Genomic DNA, 15,938 nt, shown 5'->3' with positions numbered 1-15,938 from the left:
CTTTTAGAGAAAGAATCATGAAAATGTGAATATTCATAGAGAAAAAGGTCAACGGGGTAAAGGGGAAGTTAACAGGCAGGGGGTGTAGGTGAAGGGGCTACGGGACCTCTTTGCTACTGTTCTTGCAACTTTGTTTCAAAATGAACTTTAAAAGTTCTCTGTGTAGCCATCGAATCTGGTCCGTGTACATGCGCACGTGCTGTATTTGCCTACAGGTGTCTCCCTGTAGCCAGGGGCGCAGCCCGCAACCTGCATTGACTGACGGAATTGGGGGGATTGGTTCTACCAGGTGGGCGGGTGAATCCAGGGTGCGGCCCAATGTGAGAGCAGGTGACGTCCGCAAGCCCCTTCACCAACGTCACCTGCGGGGCTGCTGCCCCCCCCACGGCCCCCAGGGCCTGGCTTCTGGAGGGCGGCCCAGCCTCCCGCCCTGGGGGGGCAAGGGGAGGCGCAGGTGGTCCAGGCCCCGCCCCCCGCGTGCCCAGGTGCCCACGCCAGGCCCCGCCCCACGTGGCCCAGGTGCCCACGCCAGGCCCCTCCCCCCTGCCCCGCCCTGTGCGGAGCAGGTGCCCTCGTCAGGCCCCACACCCGCCCCTCCCCCACCTCACGTGGCGCAGGTGCCTCCAGGCCCCTCCCTCCCCACGTGGAGCAGGTGCCGCCGCCAGGCCCCGCCCCCCCCGCCCCCGCCATGGAGCCGGAGCCCGTCCTGGGCGTCGCGCCGGCCGAGGTGCTGGAGGACGTGCTGCGGGAGCAGTTCGGGCCGCTGCCCCAGCTGGCTGCCATCTGCCGGCTCAAGCGGCTGCCGTCGGGCGGCTACTCGTCCACCGAGGACCTGCAGCTGGTGCTCGAGCGGCGGCGCGTGGCCAACGCCAAGGAGCGCGAGCGGGTGAGCGTCCTGCCCCCGCCGCCCCCGCCCCCGCCCCCGCCCCCGGCCGCGACCTCGGAGGCCCGCGGGGACACGCAGCGCCCGCCCCCCTGCCTCGCGCCCGGGCCCTGGGACGGGCTCCGCGGCGGCCACCCGCGCCACCTGTGCCACCTGAGCCACCTGCGCCCCCCGCGCCACCCACCCCACCTATGCCACCCGCGCCACCTGCGCCCCCCGCGCCACCTGCGCCCCCCGCATCCCCTGCACCCCCCGCGCCACCTGCGCCACCTGAGCCACCTGCGACCCCCGCGCCACCTGCCCCACCCGCGCCACCTGTGCCTCTCGCGCCACCTGCCCCCCCCCGCGCCACCTGCCCCCCCCCCGCGCCACCTGCGACCACGCCCACGACGTCTCCCCTCCAAGTTGTGCCTCGACCTCCCTCCCGGCCGCTCCGCAGGCTGAAGCGCTGGGGCGCACGGGGCTCTGGTGCCTTCCCTCCCCTCGGCACCTGTGCCTGGACGCAGGGGTGGGGCGAGGCGGCCTAGACGAAGCTCTTTTCTCTTGTCTGGAGGAAGGAAACACAGCGCCCCTGCGCGCGGCTCCCGCTCCGGCCCGTGTCCCGCGTCCCAGGGGCGGCGACAAGGCCCCAAGGTCCTGAGGCCGGAGCCCCCGGGGCATGTACTGGGGGTTTCAGTGCTTCCCAGGGCAGCCGGGCCCCCAGGTCCACCCCCACCGGCCTGGGCGCAGGGTCCCTGGGTGGGAGGCGGGAGGGGCCGAGCTAATGACCTTCATTCTTCTTGACAAGGATAGAATTAAAACACCTGAAAAACGGAGAAGCGACAGGGAACAGAGGGAACAGAGCACAGACCTAACGACCCTGAAGTCCTGCGTAGAACCTCGCAGCCTCTTTTCCTAGTTCTGTGTGTGCGTGTTATATTTATATAATGAAATTGTGAGGGGGTACATAGTCTTCTAGGTTTTTTACTTAACAGTATCGAAAGCATTTTCTCATTTTTTAAAAGGTGGACATATAGTATACCATTAGTTTCAGAGGTAGAGATGAGCGATTCATCAGTCTTACATAATCGCTCATTACAGGGCTCGTCACACCACCTGCCCTCCTTAATGCCCGTCCCCCGGTGACCCCATCCCCCTGCCCCCCACCCCCAGCGACCCTCAGTTTGTTTCCTGTGATTAAGAGTCTCTTATGGTTCATCTCCTTCTCTGATGCTGTCATTTTATTCCTCCCTCCTCTGTTTTGTTTCTTAAATTCCACATATTAGCAACATCATATGATAATTGCCTTTCCCTGACCTGTTTAAGTTAACATGATCCCCTCTAGTTCCATCTGTGCCGTTGCAAATGGCAAGATTTCATTCTTTTTGATGACCGAGTAATGTTCCATTACATGTATGTCACCTCTTCTTTATCCATTGGTCTGTTGATGGCCATGTGGGCCCTTTCCATAGTCTGGCTCTTGTGGACGTTGCTGCCATGAACATTGGGGTGCAGGTGCCCCTTTGGGTCACTGCATCTGTATCTTTTGGGCAAATCCCCAGCAGTACCATTGCTGGGTCGTAGGGCAGCTCTATTTTCAACTCTTCGAGGCCCCTCCACACTGTTGTCCAGAGTGGCTGCACCAGCTCGCGTTCCCGCCCACAGGGTAAGAGGTTCCCCTTTCTCCACATCCTCCCCAACATCTGTCGTTTCCTGACTTGTTCATTTTCACCGTTCTCACTGCTGTGAGGTGGGATCTCATTGTGGTTTTGATTTGGGATTTCCTCATTCTTTCTAAGAACGGCTTTTTACTGCATAGTCTTGTTGTATAAATGGACCAAAAATATCCAGTCTTTGTGCTTTTTGCAGCTTTTTACTGGTCTTTATGTGCATGTCTGATAATTGATCTCAAATAGAACGCTAGAGATGGAATTACGGGGACAGAGGATGTGCGCAACCTCACAACGTTCGATACCAGTTGCCCAACTGCTTTCTAGAGAAGTTTACTAATTTTCATCCCTTCTTACTGCAAATAGAACTCTTTCCTTTGTCCGGCTCCAGTGCTAGGTATAATTAAGCAATATTACCAGCTTGGCGCATGAAAACTGATATCTAATTTCTATTTTGTAGTTCTTTTGTCCAAGTTCCAAATTTTCATATATTTATTGGTCTTTTGTCCTGCTGTAATGGGAGAACTGTGTCCATTGTTCACTTTGATCTGGAGTGGAAGGGGGCTCTCACTCAATGGAATATATTGGCTTATGGTGAAAGGAAGAGGAGGGGGTTCAGCAAGCACACAGACCCCCCCTCCCCGCTTCCAGCCCATGCACCCACACAGCTGAGCTCATGCCACCCCTTCCCGGTCACCAGGAACTGTGCTGCTGGTGCAGCAGTGGCCCCGGCCCAGGCCGGCTTAGGTTCACCCCCCAGACAAGCCCTCACAACCCTCTTCTGGGGTTTGGGGGGAGATATTGTATCAGTTAGCTTCGCTGCCTGTCACTGTGCTTTTTTGTTTTCCAGATAAAAAATCTCAACCGTGGTTTTGCCAAACTGAAGGCACTTGTGCCCTTTCTCCCCCAAAGCAGGAAGCCTAGCAAAGTTGACATCCTTAAAGGTGCAACCGAATACATACAAGTTCTCAGTGATGTCTTGGAAGGAGCCAAAGTCTCTGAGGTAACCGCCAGGCAATTTCTGTGTTCTAGCTGTTTCTTACAATCCTGTGGGTTGTTTATGATCCGTGTCTTAGGGAAGAGGAAACCAAGATACAGGTAAAGGCCACACAGCTAAGAAATTTCAGGACTGGGCTTTGAACCCAGATCTGTGTGAGCTTTGGCACAGAGTTCCTGATTATCTATCTCTCTACTTCTTTTTTCTTTTTTAAGATTTTATTTATTTATTCATGAGAGACACAGAGAAAGAGAGAGAGGCAGAGACACAGGCAGAGGGAGAAGCAGGCTCCACACAGGGAGCCCAATGCGGGACTCGATCCCGGGTCTCCAGGATCATGCCCCGGGCCGAAGGCAGGCGCTAAACCACTGAGCCACCCGGGCTGCTCATCTCTCTACTTCTTGTCACCGTCCAGGGCACCTAGCTTCTTGATAGCTAGGGAGTGAGAGGAGGCTTCTGCAAGCCCACCCTGCAGTGTGGTTTTCCACTGGACAGGACTCAGGAAGGAAGAGGCATTTTCCTTGGAGAGCACCCCCTGCCCCGGATAGACCACGCTGGAATGCTCAGCAATGGTTGTGATGCCCGTCTCATGGGGTTTGCAATGATTCGATGCAAACCATTGGATGAAATCACTGAACTTAATAGAAAATATATTGTTTCCAAATGAATTGGCAAACTGTGAGCACATAGTTGTCACCACCGTTATCTGGGTGCACAGCTGAGAAGTGTCCCTTGGGCAGTAGAAGCTGTGGGCTGGTTATATGGGCTTGCTGCATGGTCAGGCAGGCCGTGAAGACTTGCAAGTGGGTTGGTCACCAGAGGAGGTAAGATAGGAAGAGAGAAAGGCCTTAGAAATACGCCCTAAGTGGCACCATTGGCCTGAGGGGAGAAAGAACCACGAGAGAAGGAAAGGTAGAGAAGCAAGATGGGACCTAAGGGCGGGTGGGGGAGACTTTTGGGAATCTGAGGGTGGGAAGCAGTGCAGGAAGCTATAGAAAGGCCCAACATGTGAGATGTGGGCTAGAAGCCACTTACAGGGGGTTGCGTGTGTGTGAGTGTCTGAAGTCCAGGCAGAGCATGATGGCAAAGTCCATCAAACTTGGAAATCTGAGGTCGGAAGGAAGGAGCAAAAGGATGAAAGAAGAAAAGTGGTTAGATCAGTGAAAGTCTTTCCTAAGTAGCAGAGTGACTGTGTTTAGGAACAGAAGAGGACAGGCCCTGGAGAGTAGAGGAACCCAATCGTTTTAGAGACTTAGGGCAGGAATCGCCAGGCATCTGATGGTACTTAATTTTTTTCCCCTTGTGCCCTCGTCCTACTTGGGTGACTGCTGAGGGGAAGCATTCTGCAGTCAGGAACGGATTGTCCTGTTAGCTAATTGGATGCTTGGCTCGTGGCGCGACCACGGGGTTTGCACACACACAGGCGGCTGCCTTGGCCTTTCCTTGCACGCATAGCAGACGTGCTCTGTTTGTGCTACATTCATTATAAGACACGGGATATGCTCCAGGGGATAATAGTTTTAATGCAGCTGCCAAGTGCACAACACGTTAAGGTCATAGACGAATGGATACAGCCCATTGAGCAATGATTTTCTCTCCACAATTAAGATTGCCTTTGTCGCTTAAGCCACATTGATTAAAATTTGGGGAATATATTAAGTCTTCGAAGTCTGATTGTCGTATTGCACTGTTTGACCGCTAAATATGGTTTCTAGAGACAGGGTCCAGGTCACCAGAACTATAGCAACCGCCCTCCTGAACCACCCGTAGCGCTGGCTGGAGATGTGCCGAGGAACCCCGGGCAGCACGCCGGCCGCCCTGTGGGCTTGAAGAGCGAGGAGGAGAGGCCCTGGGCGGACGGCGGCAGCGGTGAGTCGCGCACTTGTCCCCGAGCCTGGCGTCTGCGACCGCAGTTCTCTCCCCAACAGGGAGTCCGGTGAAGTGTTTCTTCCTAAGTAGCCGCATAGGTGTCAAGACCTCAAAGTACTTTCCCTGAGGTGTGTGCAATTTCCCGTGCTAAAAAGGGCCGGAAATAAGACTGTTTTGTGGAAGTGCCTCGGTGGGAAAGTAAAGGCTGGTCGTTTGGAAAAAATCTGTTAAGTCTCAGCAACTCAAGGAGAAGGCACCCCCCCGCCCCCCGGAATGACTCAGGACAGACCTGAGTTTGCTTTCTTATGACCCTAATTATTTCTCAAAAGTTTGACTCTGAGGTCTCCAGGAAAAGAAGCAGCTAGCCGTACGTGCAGGCGCCTGCAGATACCAAATACGCGTGCACGCACGGTTTCTTTTGTTTTTTGTTTTTTTTTTGAGTCGGCTTTGTTGGAAAGTAGCATTTTCTCTTTTTAAAATTTTATTTCATTTAAATTCAGTTGATTAACATATAGTGTATTATTAGTTTCGGAGACACAGGTCCGTGATTCCCCAGTTGCAGGTGATACCCGGTGCCCACGACGTCACGTGCCCTCCTTCATGCCCATCCCCCAGGCACCGCATCGCCCCTCGCCTCCCCTTCAGCGCCCCTCAGTTTGTTTCCTATAGGAAGGCAGCATTTTCTAGGTAAAAACAAGAATTTATCAGAGTAGCTCTTATTACTTTGCCAAACCGGTGAAGCTGCGAGACAGGGGAGCAGCTGCTTCCCCGAGTCCTCGAGGGGACTCCTCGCCCCGTGAGGTTCTGTGCTACTCTGACGAGCCCCCCGTCACCCCGCAGCACGACCGCGTGGAACCGGAGCCAGGCCCGCCGTAGCAAGGAAGGCGCCTGGTGCGACGTGAGGGGCCGCGTGAGTCGGGGACTCATGCGTGATGCCCGCCGGTGGGGGCCGTTCAGATAGCAGCTGAGCGTGGGGTTCAAATGCCGGCGTCCCCCCTTGCTAGCTATGTGACAGCCAGTGAGCTACCGAAGCTCTCTAGTCCCCAGTTTTCCTGTCTGTGGAATGGGAACGGTGATCATACCTACCTTGTACATCAGGCCGTTGCGCGACTCAGTGGCATCGTGTCACAGAGGTGTCTGGGGCAGTGGCTGGCCCGTCGGTGCTCACGTGCACGTACACCTGCGCAATCAACATCCTAGCTCTGCCTGTAGCAAGTGCTCTGGTTTGTTCCCTTGGCCCCATAGCGCTCTCCTCGGGTGTGGGGTCCTGCAGGCTCCCTGCGGACCGGCTGGCCTTGGCTGCCACTTCTGACTTGATTACTGTGTCCTGAGGATTGTACTTTTGCACACGCGCTGTTTCAGGTGTTCATGCTCCGGCCACCTGACCTCCCTACAACCAAGCCTTCCCTTCCAGTCAACGCTTGGGGAGCAGAATTCCTATTGCTACCACAGGAGCTCACAGAGAATGGCCGAGAGCAAAAGCCAGGGTGAAGCTATGACCTAAGCTCAACCTCGAACCTGGCTCTCTGTTAGTGACATCTTCATGGGTTCCAGGTGTTACGGCAAGACCCCTCCTTGCGGGTAGTCCTCACCGATCCTCGGCGGGGAGATCTCCGCACGTCATCCTTGTGCCGAGCCGCCTGGCTGCACGGGCGTGAACTGGGCTGGGCGTGAACTGATGGAAGTGGAGCCGGCGTAGGTTTGGCGACGCCAGCAGCAAAGATCTATAGGGCGGCCTCGTCTTCCAAGGGTTATTGATCCTGGAAATAGGCCATTGCTAGTAAGTAGATTGAAAGTGGAGACTAACACTTTCTAGTAAGATGCAGAAAAGTCCTAACTGGAACTTTCTTTGAAAAGGGGAGAAACACACTTAAATTTTTTGTCCTTTCTAGCAGAAGGTCCAGCTGGAAGCATGAGTTCATTTAGCTGTCACACCTCTAGCCTCCATCCGTCCGGAACACTCCGCTGGTCCTTCCATGGCTTTTATGACCTTGACGTGTTGGAGGATCATAGCCCAGTTTTGTCAGGTGTTTGATTTGGGTTCATTTCCTCCTGATTAGATTCAGACATGAGTCTTTGGTGGGGGGGAAGATCACCCCCTACTGGGTGGGGTGCATTCTGATTTGTTCTATTACTAAGGACATTCGCTTTAGTCGTTGGCTTCCCGTGGTGAAGCTATCTCTACGTCCCGTTCTGCATCCAACATTCTGTATTTGTGAAACTTTCGATTTTGAAATAATTATAGATTCACAGGAAGTTACAAAGGTAATCCAGAGAAGTCCCGTGTACCCTTTAGGGTCTGGACTTTTACGTAGGGCAGTGCCCTTAAATCATCCCAGGGGTTGTATTGAAAGTCCAGGCCCCCTTCTCTCTGCTGAGTGTTAGTCCATGGGACGGATGTGTCACAGTTTTTATCATCATGATATCACAGCGTTTCATGACTTATTTTGTTACTCAAGTTGTCCTCATTGTGGCCAGTGAAAGCCCCTCAGATGGGCCACCTTTCTGCTTGACCTGTCACTCTCCTTCTTCGACCACTTCCTTTCGGGCAGAAGATGCTCTGAGCTTGAGCGTCATGCACTTTCCCATCCCCAGCCCTGAAACGGCTCTTTCATCAGGGACACCCCACGTGTGACTCACCTCTCCTCTCTCTGCTGTCTCCCGCGCGGTGGCTCGTCTCTTCACCCCTTTTGGGTTTTAGCACCCCGATGAGTTTGTGAGGGCTCCCATAACAAAATACACGGATTTTGGTTTAAGCAACAGAAATTTATTTCTCACAGTTCTAGGGGTTGGAGGTCCAAGATCAAGATGGTGGTAAATTTGGTTTCTTCGGAGGCTTCTCTCCTTGGCTTGCAAATAGTCTCTCCTCTGCATATGTGTGCCTCAATTTTCTCTTATAAGGACACTAATCATCATGGATTGGTGCCCACCCTTCGTTACATTTTATTTTATTTTATTTAAGATTTTATTTATTCATGAGAATACACAGAGAGGAGATGGAGAGAGAGAAGCAGGCCCCATGCAGGGAGACCGATGTGGGACTCGATCCCAGGTCTCTAGGATCACGCCCTGGGCTGAAGATGGCACTAAACCACTGAGCCACCTGGGCTGCCCCATTTTATTTTTTTAATTTAAATTTTAGTTAACATTCAGTGCGATGTTGGTCTTAGGGGTAGATTCAGTGATTCATCATTTATGTTCAACACCCCGTGCTCATCACAAGTGGCCTCGTTAGTGACCATCACCCATCCCACCCACCCGCCCCACCTCCCTCACCCTTCATTTTAACTCAGTCACCCCTTTTAAGGCTCTGTCTCCAAATACAGTTGCATTCTGAGGTGTGGGGGGTCGGGCTTCAGCATGTGAATTGTGAGGGGACATAATTCAGCCCATGACAGCACCCGTGACAAGCTGCCCCTCCGTAAGGACCCTCTCCCTGGTGCTGACGTTCAACTCAGGCCACCCCTCCCCCACACAGGGACGCCTCCTCACCTGCTTGGACTCTGGCTCACCACGTGAGGTCACCTAACGCACGCAGGCCTGCTGGCTTTGGCATGGGTGTCTTCTCCCCGTGCCCCTTACCCTTCTTACCCGGCTTGGGTCTGACCCTCCATGCCAGCTGCCCTTCAAGGCCCCTCTCCTGCTGATTGGACTTCACCTCTTTGCACTGGGCCGCCCCCCATGCGGGCACGTCCCGTACCTGCTTGGTCTCTGACACCCTGGACTCGGCCATCTCCGTGTGTGGAGGCCATCCTCACTCTGCTTAGCCTCCAGCACTTAGGGCCACCATGGGTCCCCCTGCCTCACTGTGAGCTAAGCAGGTGGCTTGAGCAGGTATCCAAAATCATAGTTAAGAATTTTAAAAGGCCTGCATTTTACTATCAAGAACCAGGATGGAGTAAGGGGGTCCAGAGAAACAAAGCTCAGCCTGGCCTTTGTTTGCCAAACAATTCATAAGGGTATGCAGCTTACCTGAAGAGGCGACTCTACAGGGCTTCGGGGTCCTGGCCACACACCCTAACTGGGAACCTGGAGATAGCTGATGGGACTCATCGGACTGAAATGCTTAGGTACAGAGGGGCTTAGAGTCTGGGAGGCAGGCCACCTCCAGCTTCCGTTTGCAGGCACGGCAACCTTCCTCCTGCCCTTGGAGAGGATCCTGAGGAGTGGAATCCTGGTGCTGGCAGAGACGGGCATTTTTGGGGATTTGAGGATGGGGTCAGAGCAGGCTGTGCAAGATCAACAACATTCCTGAGAGGCAAAAATCCCAAATGAAGTACATAAGAATCTGCTGATGGCAGGCATGGAGATTAACTTCTTGGGCCAGAGCAGCTTCACTTGGGGACTGAATCAGCAGGCGTGTCTGCAAATGGAGAGGGCCACAAGCTGCGTGAAGCCGCTGCACCTGCCATGGCAGGAATAGGGGTCAGTGTCAAGGTCCTGGTGAGGCTCGTTAAGAATTGGACTTTCGGGACACCTGGGAGGCTCAGCGGTTGAGCATCTGCCTTCAGCTCAGGCCGTGACCCCGGGGTCCTGGGATCGAGTCCCGCATCGGGCTCCCTGCATGGAGCCTGCTTCTCCCTCTGCCTGTGTCTCTGCCTCTCTCTGTGTGTCTCTCATGAATAAATTAAAAAAAAAGATTTGGGCTTTCAAGGTATAGGATTTTGCTGTCTTGGAATCGATTGGGGTGACAGGACGTTCACTGACCCGCCATTGCTTATTTTGACACCTGTGTTGGTGGCTTGGGCATTTCATATCCTGCGAGGCTCTGACTTACATTCAGAGTCGCTTGAGTTCCTACAGAGGCCGTTTCCCTGGACAAAGCCCGTCCTCATGTTGGGGTGAGACGCCAACTCTGCTGGGGTCAGAGGGCTCTGGAAGGGAGTATGTGGATGAATGTGAGCACCTGTTAGGGCCCAGATGTGCTGGCCTGTCATGGGCGCGCACCTTGGAAGGGCTGGTGCGGGATGGAAGCCTCTGCTGAAGGTGATTTCCACTACCAGGTTGCGGTTATCTGTGTGTGATGCTACTCCCCGGGGGCATTGCCTCTACTAGCACTTTAAGCTCTGAAACGCGGTGGTCTAGCCAGCTGGGATGTTCATCAGCCCCCTGGGAAGGTGCTGAGCACCTGTGCCCTGCCTCCCATCTCCCATTTCCCCCGGGCGCTGGTGTGTGGTAGGAAACCTCCTTGTGAGCGGGGTGGTTCAGGCTTCTCCCTGGGAACCATAGGTCGCTGGTACCCTACCGGGCGTGTTCTGATGAGTTCACCCAGCAGAGTATTTTCAAAACTTGAACTTTCTTTCGATGGAGTGGGTGCTGTGTGGTTCATCAGCCCCCCCCCCCCCCCCCCCCCCCCCCCCCCCCCCCCGCGCTGCAGTACTGGTTTTGGCATTAAACTCTCCAAGCCAGGACCCGGTGCAGGCCACTCTAACGGTTGCATTGGCTCAGGGTGTTGCTGTGTCTTCTAAAGTCTGGGGGTTCAGGGATTGGTGCTGCGATGATACGGATGTCGGCTGTTCTCCCTGGAACTTCGGAAAGGTGAGATCTAGAGCAGACGGGACAGGATCCATCCAACCTGGGAGTGACAGCACCTCTATCGGAGGGTGCCTCGGGCTGCAGCTGCTCAGGAAGAGATGCGAGCGGCATTCAAGGAAGACTCTTGAGGCTCAGTCTGAGCGGGATGAGGAGAAAATGTTAGAGGAGAGATGAATTTCTTCATGAAAATAAGAGAGGGAGATTTCCTTTGTTGTGACTCTCGGTCTTCTGTCCCCACAGAAAAACTAATCACAAAAGTGGGTTTGGTGAACGTGTGTGAAGTTGGGTGCGTTTAATAAGATCTCTACCTACCATGTGCTCCTAACTCTGTCTGTGAGCCGAGCACAACTGGACAAAGCCAATAATCTCTCTTTCCCTGACATATGATGGGCCGGGTGGTTAAGTTAATGAAGTAAGCCCTAATCTATTCTAGTGGACTTCTGGAGGGAATATTTATAGGAGTTTTATAGAAGGCCTATCTTGTTGGTTCCACATGGATACAGAGGAAAATCCCCCCTCAAAGGTCGAGGCAGGACTTCTCTGACGTGCTACCGACGTCCCTTATAGATGTCTCATTGGGTTCGCAGAAAGCCATCGAGTACTAGAACCACAGAAGCTAGCCCCTGAGGGGGGTCAGTGTGTCCTCCCACCCTCTACCTTCTCGGCCTGTTCTAATCTCTGGGTTATCCGGAATGGATTAGCAATAAGATGGACTCTAGCGACGTAGTGTTAACGGTAGATCTTCTGGTGGGAGGGTAGGGGCTATAAGTACGACTTGATTATTTTGGGGAATTCTTCCGGTCCTCTTTGGGTCACTCCCTTTTTGGAAGACGTTTGTCCCCAAGAATGTATCCTTCTGCAACACCAGTAAGGAAGATGGGCCTGGGGCACCTGCCTCGTTGGGGTGCTCTGAGGTGAGGAGAACATAGGAATAGGGTTTTCCTGCATCATACAATTTGGAACAGGTCCCCAAGGGAAAAGACAGGCCGTATGGGACTTGGTGGCCAAAGCCCTGCTCGTTATAAAGGAGCTCATTTGCTGGAAGACCATCCGTGCAGCCTCCGCCCCCCCCTCCCCCGCCCGGAGATGTGCGATGACGAGGCTAAGGTCGCAGTGCTGGGTTCTGATCTCTGGGCTTTCACACACCAAAGCAGGATTGACGAATAATGAGCACAGTTTAGAGGGAAAGGAATGTAACTTTCTACACTGGCTTCTACTTGTTTTCAAGAACCCAGTAAGACCCATGGCTCAGGTGGTGGGAAGACTGGCTTACCCCATTAAGGGTAAATACTGTATCTCTGTTCAATACTCAGATTCCCTATGGGGCTCTTTGCCTCGTACGCCATCTCCCCTAGGAGATCTCTTGTCCTCCTCTAGGTGCAGCCAGGGTTGTCCGTACTACGGGGCTGGAGCGGGATTGCTCATGTGCGCTTCCCCAGCTATTCCTGGGCCCCATCCTGTTGAGCTGACATCTGCTTGGATGTCCATGGCCCCACTGTGGCTTCTCTTCTCCAGGCCAGGCTTTCTGGGCCTTCTCCCTGCAGAACGCAGGCATCTTCTGGTCCCCTTGACTTTCCCGCTTCCAGACAGGCCATGCCGCTGCCCTCAGGCACCTACTTGATGATGTCCCTCAGCCACGCGGTCATAAATTCCCAAGAAGTGGGTACAAATCCTTGCTTTCCTTAGATCCTTCTTTACCTTTCTTGGGTTCTGTTCCCTCATGTAACTCCTCCCCATCCTCGGGTCGAGGCCCAGGATGACGTGGTACAGGGCTCCTCCCAGGGATGCGGCACCTTCTACAAACTAGCTCTGTCCCCTCTGAATAACTACTTCCTGCTGTTTCAACCATTTTGGATGTAGGAAGTCTTCCCCATCACATGCTTGCCTCCTCCCCGCTTGGTGACCACCTGAGCTGCCAGGTGAGCGCCGGCCCACCAGAACGCACACGCTTATTCTCCCTTCCAACAAAGTCAGCCTCTTTCAAATGAGAGCCTTGTTTTTTCAGACTATTGTTGCCGAGAACTGAAATCTGAAGCTGAGCGAGGGCTTCTGGGTGGTATCTAGCTACGTCTTTCCTTGCCCCCACCCCAAGCCTTGGCTCAGCGGGGGAGGGAAAGGCACATTGAACGATATGTCAAACCATACGGTTATACAGCCAACAACAGTCACATACCCACCTAATTAGGGGGACTGAGCAGCAAGCTAGTCTGTTTCTGAGACCACCCTCTTCCTAGACCCTCAACTATTCAAATGAGGCCAACACGCATTTCAAAAAAAAAATGAACTATAGCAACATCAATAATCTTCAGCAAGTTTCCATATTCTGATACTTAAATACTTACATTTCTGGAATTTTGTAGCTAATGCTTAAAACCAAACTAAGGTGATGATCTTAGTTGGGTGATGGTACAACTCTAGGCTACAGGGTTAAATTATCCTTTAACTCTTTGGGTAAACCCAGTTATACTGGAGTTTGCCTTTTAGGTTTTAGCACACTCTGGATATGTGACAATTTTTTTAAAAATCTAAATGAGACTTTTAAACCTAAATTTGAACTATTAATGTTCACTTAATCACATGTGTAGTGGAAAGACTTGATCAAGATCAGAAGTTATTGATACTTACTTTGTGCTGGGCGCCATTCCTGGTGGTGTATATGTATTATTTAATTTTCATGACCACCCTGTGCTGTATAATTATATCCACTTTACGTATCAGGAAACTAGAAAACAGAAGTTAAGGAACTTGCCCAATATCCAGATGGGTCAGTGAAGGATGGAATCAGGGCATGTGACTATAATACCTCATTATCCACAGTGATTGACTGCAGTGACTTTATTTTTCATCATGAGTTTTTTTTCTTCAAGTTGAGATTTCAGAATATTAAGACCCAAAATGATCTTACCATCTTAGTGAAATTACTGATGAAAATATACTAAAGTGCTTCCGAAATTTTTCTTATACAACAGAATTAAGAAACTATCACAGCGTATACAACACCGTGTTTCTGTTTCTTCTTATTCTATCACTGACACATTTAGAGGCTACTACAAGTTTTAATGGTCCATTAAATGGAATGGTTTTCTAATTTTGGACATTTAAGTTGTTTTCAGGCTTTCGTTGTCATAAATATGGCAAACAGCCTGATGTGTTTATGTCTTTCTGTCTTTTAGGGTAGGTTCCTAGAAGTGGAAGTCCTGAGTCACAGGTAGGTACAATCTATGGCTTGACGCATGGGGTCACTTTATAACCCGTCCAGCTCTGGGTGCCGATTTCACCATATCCTTGCTAACAGTGGGATGTATTAAAATAATGAAATTTCAAAAGGTTAAAAAAATGCTATCTTTCAACTTATAAAGCTTTGATGACTAATGAAACATTTTTTATATAGTTGTTTTGGGAACGGTCTGTTCTTGGCATTTAGCCATTTATAAGGGACTTTCTTCTCTGTTACAGGCTCCCCCAAGTATGAAAAATGAACAGGCCCCACCCAGGGCGATCTTCTAGAGACAAATAAATGCACTCTTGAAAGTTTTGGAGTCTCGTTAAAAATTGTGATATTTCAAAGTTTAACAATTACTCTTTAAATGGCCTTACTTGTCACACATCTACTCAACTCCTTTTCCTTAAACTCATGCTTTGAAGAAGTAGGCTTCAGGGTCTTCAGCCTTTTTGCTTACCCCTCAACCCCTATGCAGCTCCCATCCTCATCCTTTCAGGACTTCTGTATAATATCCTTCACTCTGTTTCCATCACTTGACGAATAAGTGCCTATTCCCCTTCCTGGGGGAAATTAACCTTTAATAGGAATATAAACTTTTTTAAATGATTTTTTTTATTTATTCATGAGAGACAGAGGAGAGAGAGAGAGAGAGAGAGAGAGAGAGAGAGAGAGAGGCAGAGACACAGGCAAAGGGAGAAGCAGCAGTCTCCATGCAGGGAGCCTGACATGGGACTCGATCCCGGGACTCCAGGATCACACCCTGGGCCAAAGGCAGACACCAAACCCCCGCACCACTGGGGCTGCCTGGAATATAAACTTAAACTAGAAGAGTAAGGAGTGGTAATCATCGGCCACTGGTGGTGACAATTTTCAAGGCTGTCTAGGTACCCAGCTCAGGCCAAAGGCACCTTCAGCATGGGGACAGTCTTCATCTTTATAACAACTGCTCACAAAGACGCAGCACTTCTATATGCTGTATCTGCTCCTACGCTTCACAGGTTACCTTGTTCTCACAACAATCCTGTGAAATAGGCATCAGGGTCCCTCCCTGCTGTACAGGTGGAGAAACCAAGGTGCAGAGGTTGCGTATCTGCGTGGGCAGCCACAATCTAAATCCTGTACTGGGTGCCTTACACAACAGAAATTTATTTCTCGAAGTTCTGGAGAAGTCCAAGGTCAAGGCCAGAAGGGTTTTGGTTTCTGGCGAGGTTGCTCTTCCGGCTTGCAGGCTTCTTTCCACGGCCTCGCATGGCAGGGGGCTGTGGGCATAAGGAGAGAACAGGCAGTGTGTGCGTGAGTGAGCAAACCCTTATCCCCCTTCTTCTTAGAAGGACACCCATCCTGTCAGATTAAGGGCCCCCAAAAAACAAACAAACAAACAAAAAAAAACAAAAAAGATTAAGGGCCCCAACCTTATGACCTCATTTAACCCTAACAACCACCTAAAAGCCCTATCTCCAAGTACGGTCACGTTGCGGTTGGGGGTTAGGGCTTCAACCTACGAATTTCGGGGGCAGGGCACAATCCCTGGCCTTTGGCCCCCAACTCCAAAAGTTCATGACCTTAACACATGCAAAATATGCTTCATCTCAACAGCCCCCAAAGTCTTAACTTGTTCTAGCGTGAGTTCTAAAGTCTGAAGTTCAAGGTCTCCTCTAATATCCTCTAAATCACATACGGAGGAGACCTGAGTATGATTCATCTGGAGGTGAAATGCTCTTCCAGCCATGAGCCTGTGAGACCGGACAAGTTAGGTGCTTCCAAAATACAAGGGCAAGCAGG

General features: G+C 51.8%; 1 protein-coding gene across 1 annotated transcript; it reads left to right on the top strand.

Moving 5' to 3' along the window:
- The first annotated feature begins 688 nt into the window (after positions 1-688).
- FIGLA (folliculogenesis specific bHLH transcription factor) lies at positions 689-14,456 on the top strand. Its single transcript, XM_072842713.1, has 5 exons — positions 689-886; positions 3,383-3,535; positions 5,245-5,398; positions 14,107-14,141; positions 14,390-14,456. The coding sequence occupies exons 1-4, from the start codon at positions 689-691 to the stop codon at positions 14,109-14,111; spliced, it is 510 nt and encodes a 169-aa protein (XP_072698814.1). The 3' UTR covers positions 14,112-14,141; positions 14,390-14,456.
- The last annotated feature ends 1,482 nt before the right edge of the window (positions 14,457-15,938 follow it).

The sequence above is a fragment of the Canis lupus genome, chromosome 11 (genome assembly GCF_048164855.1).
Source record: "Canis lupus baileyi chromosome 11, mCanLup2.hap1, whole genome shotgun sequence".
Taxonomy (NCBI): Eukaryota; Metazoa; Chordata; class Mammalia; order Carnivora; family Canidae; genus Canis; species Canis lupus.
This window is presented reverse-complemented; position numbering and strand designations above follow the sequence as displayed.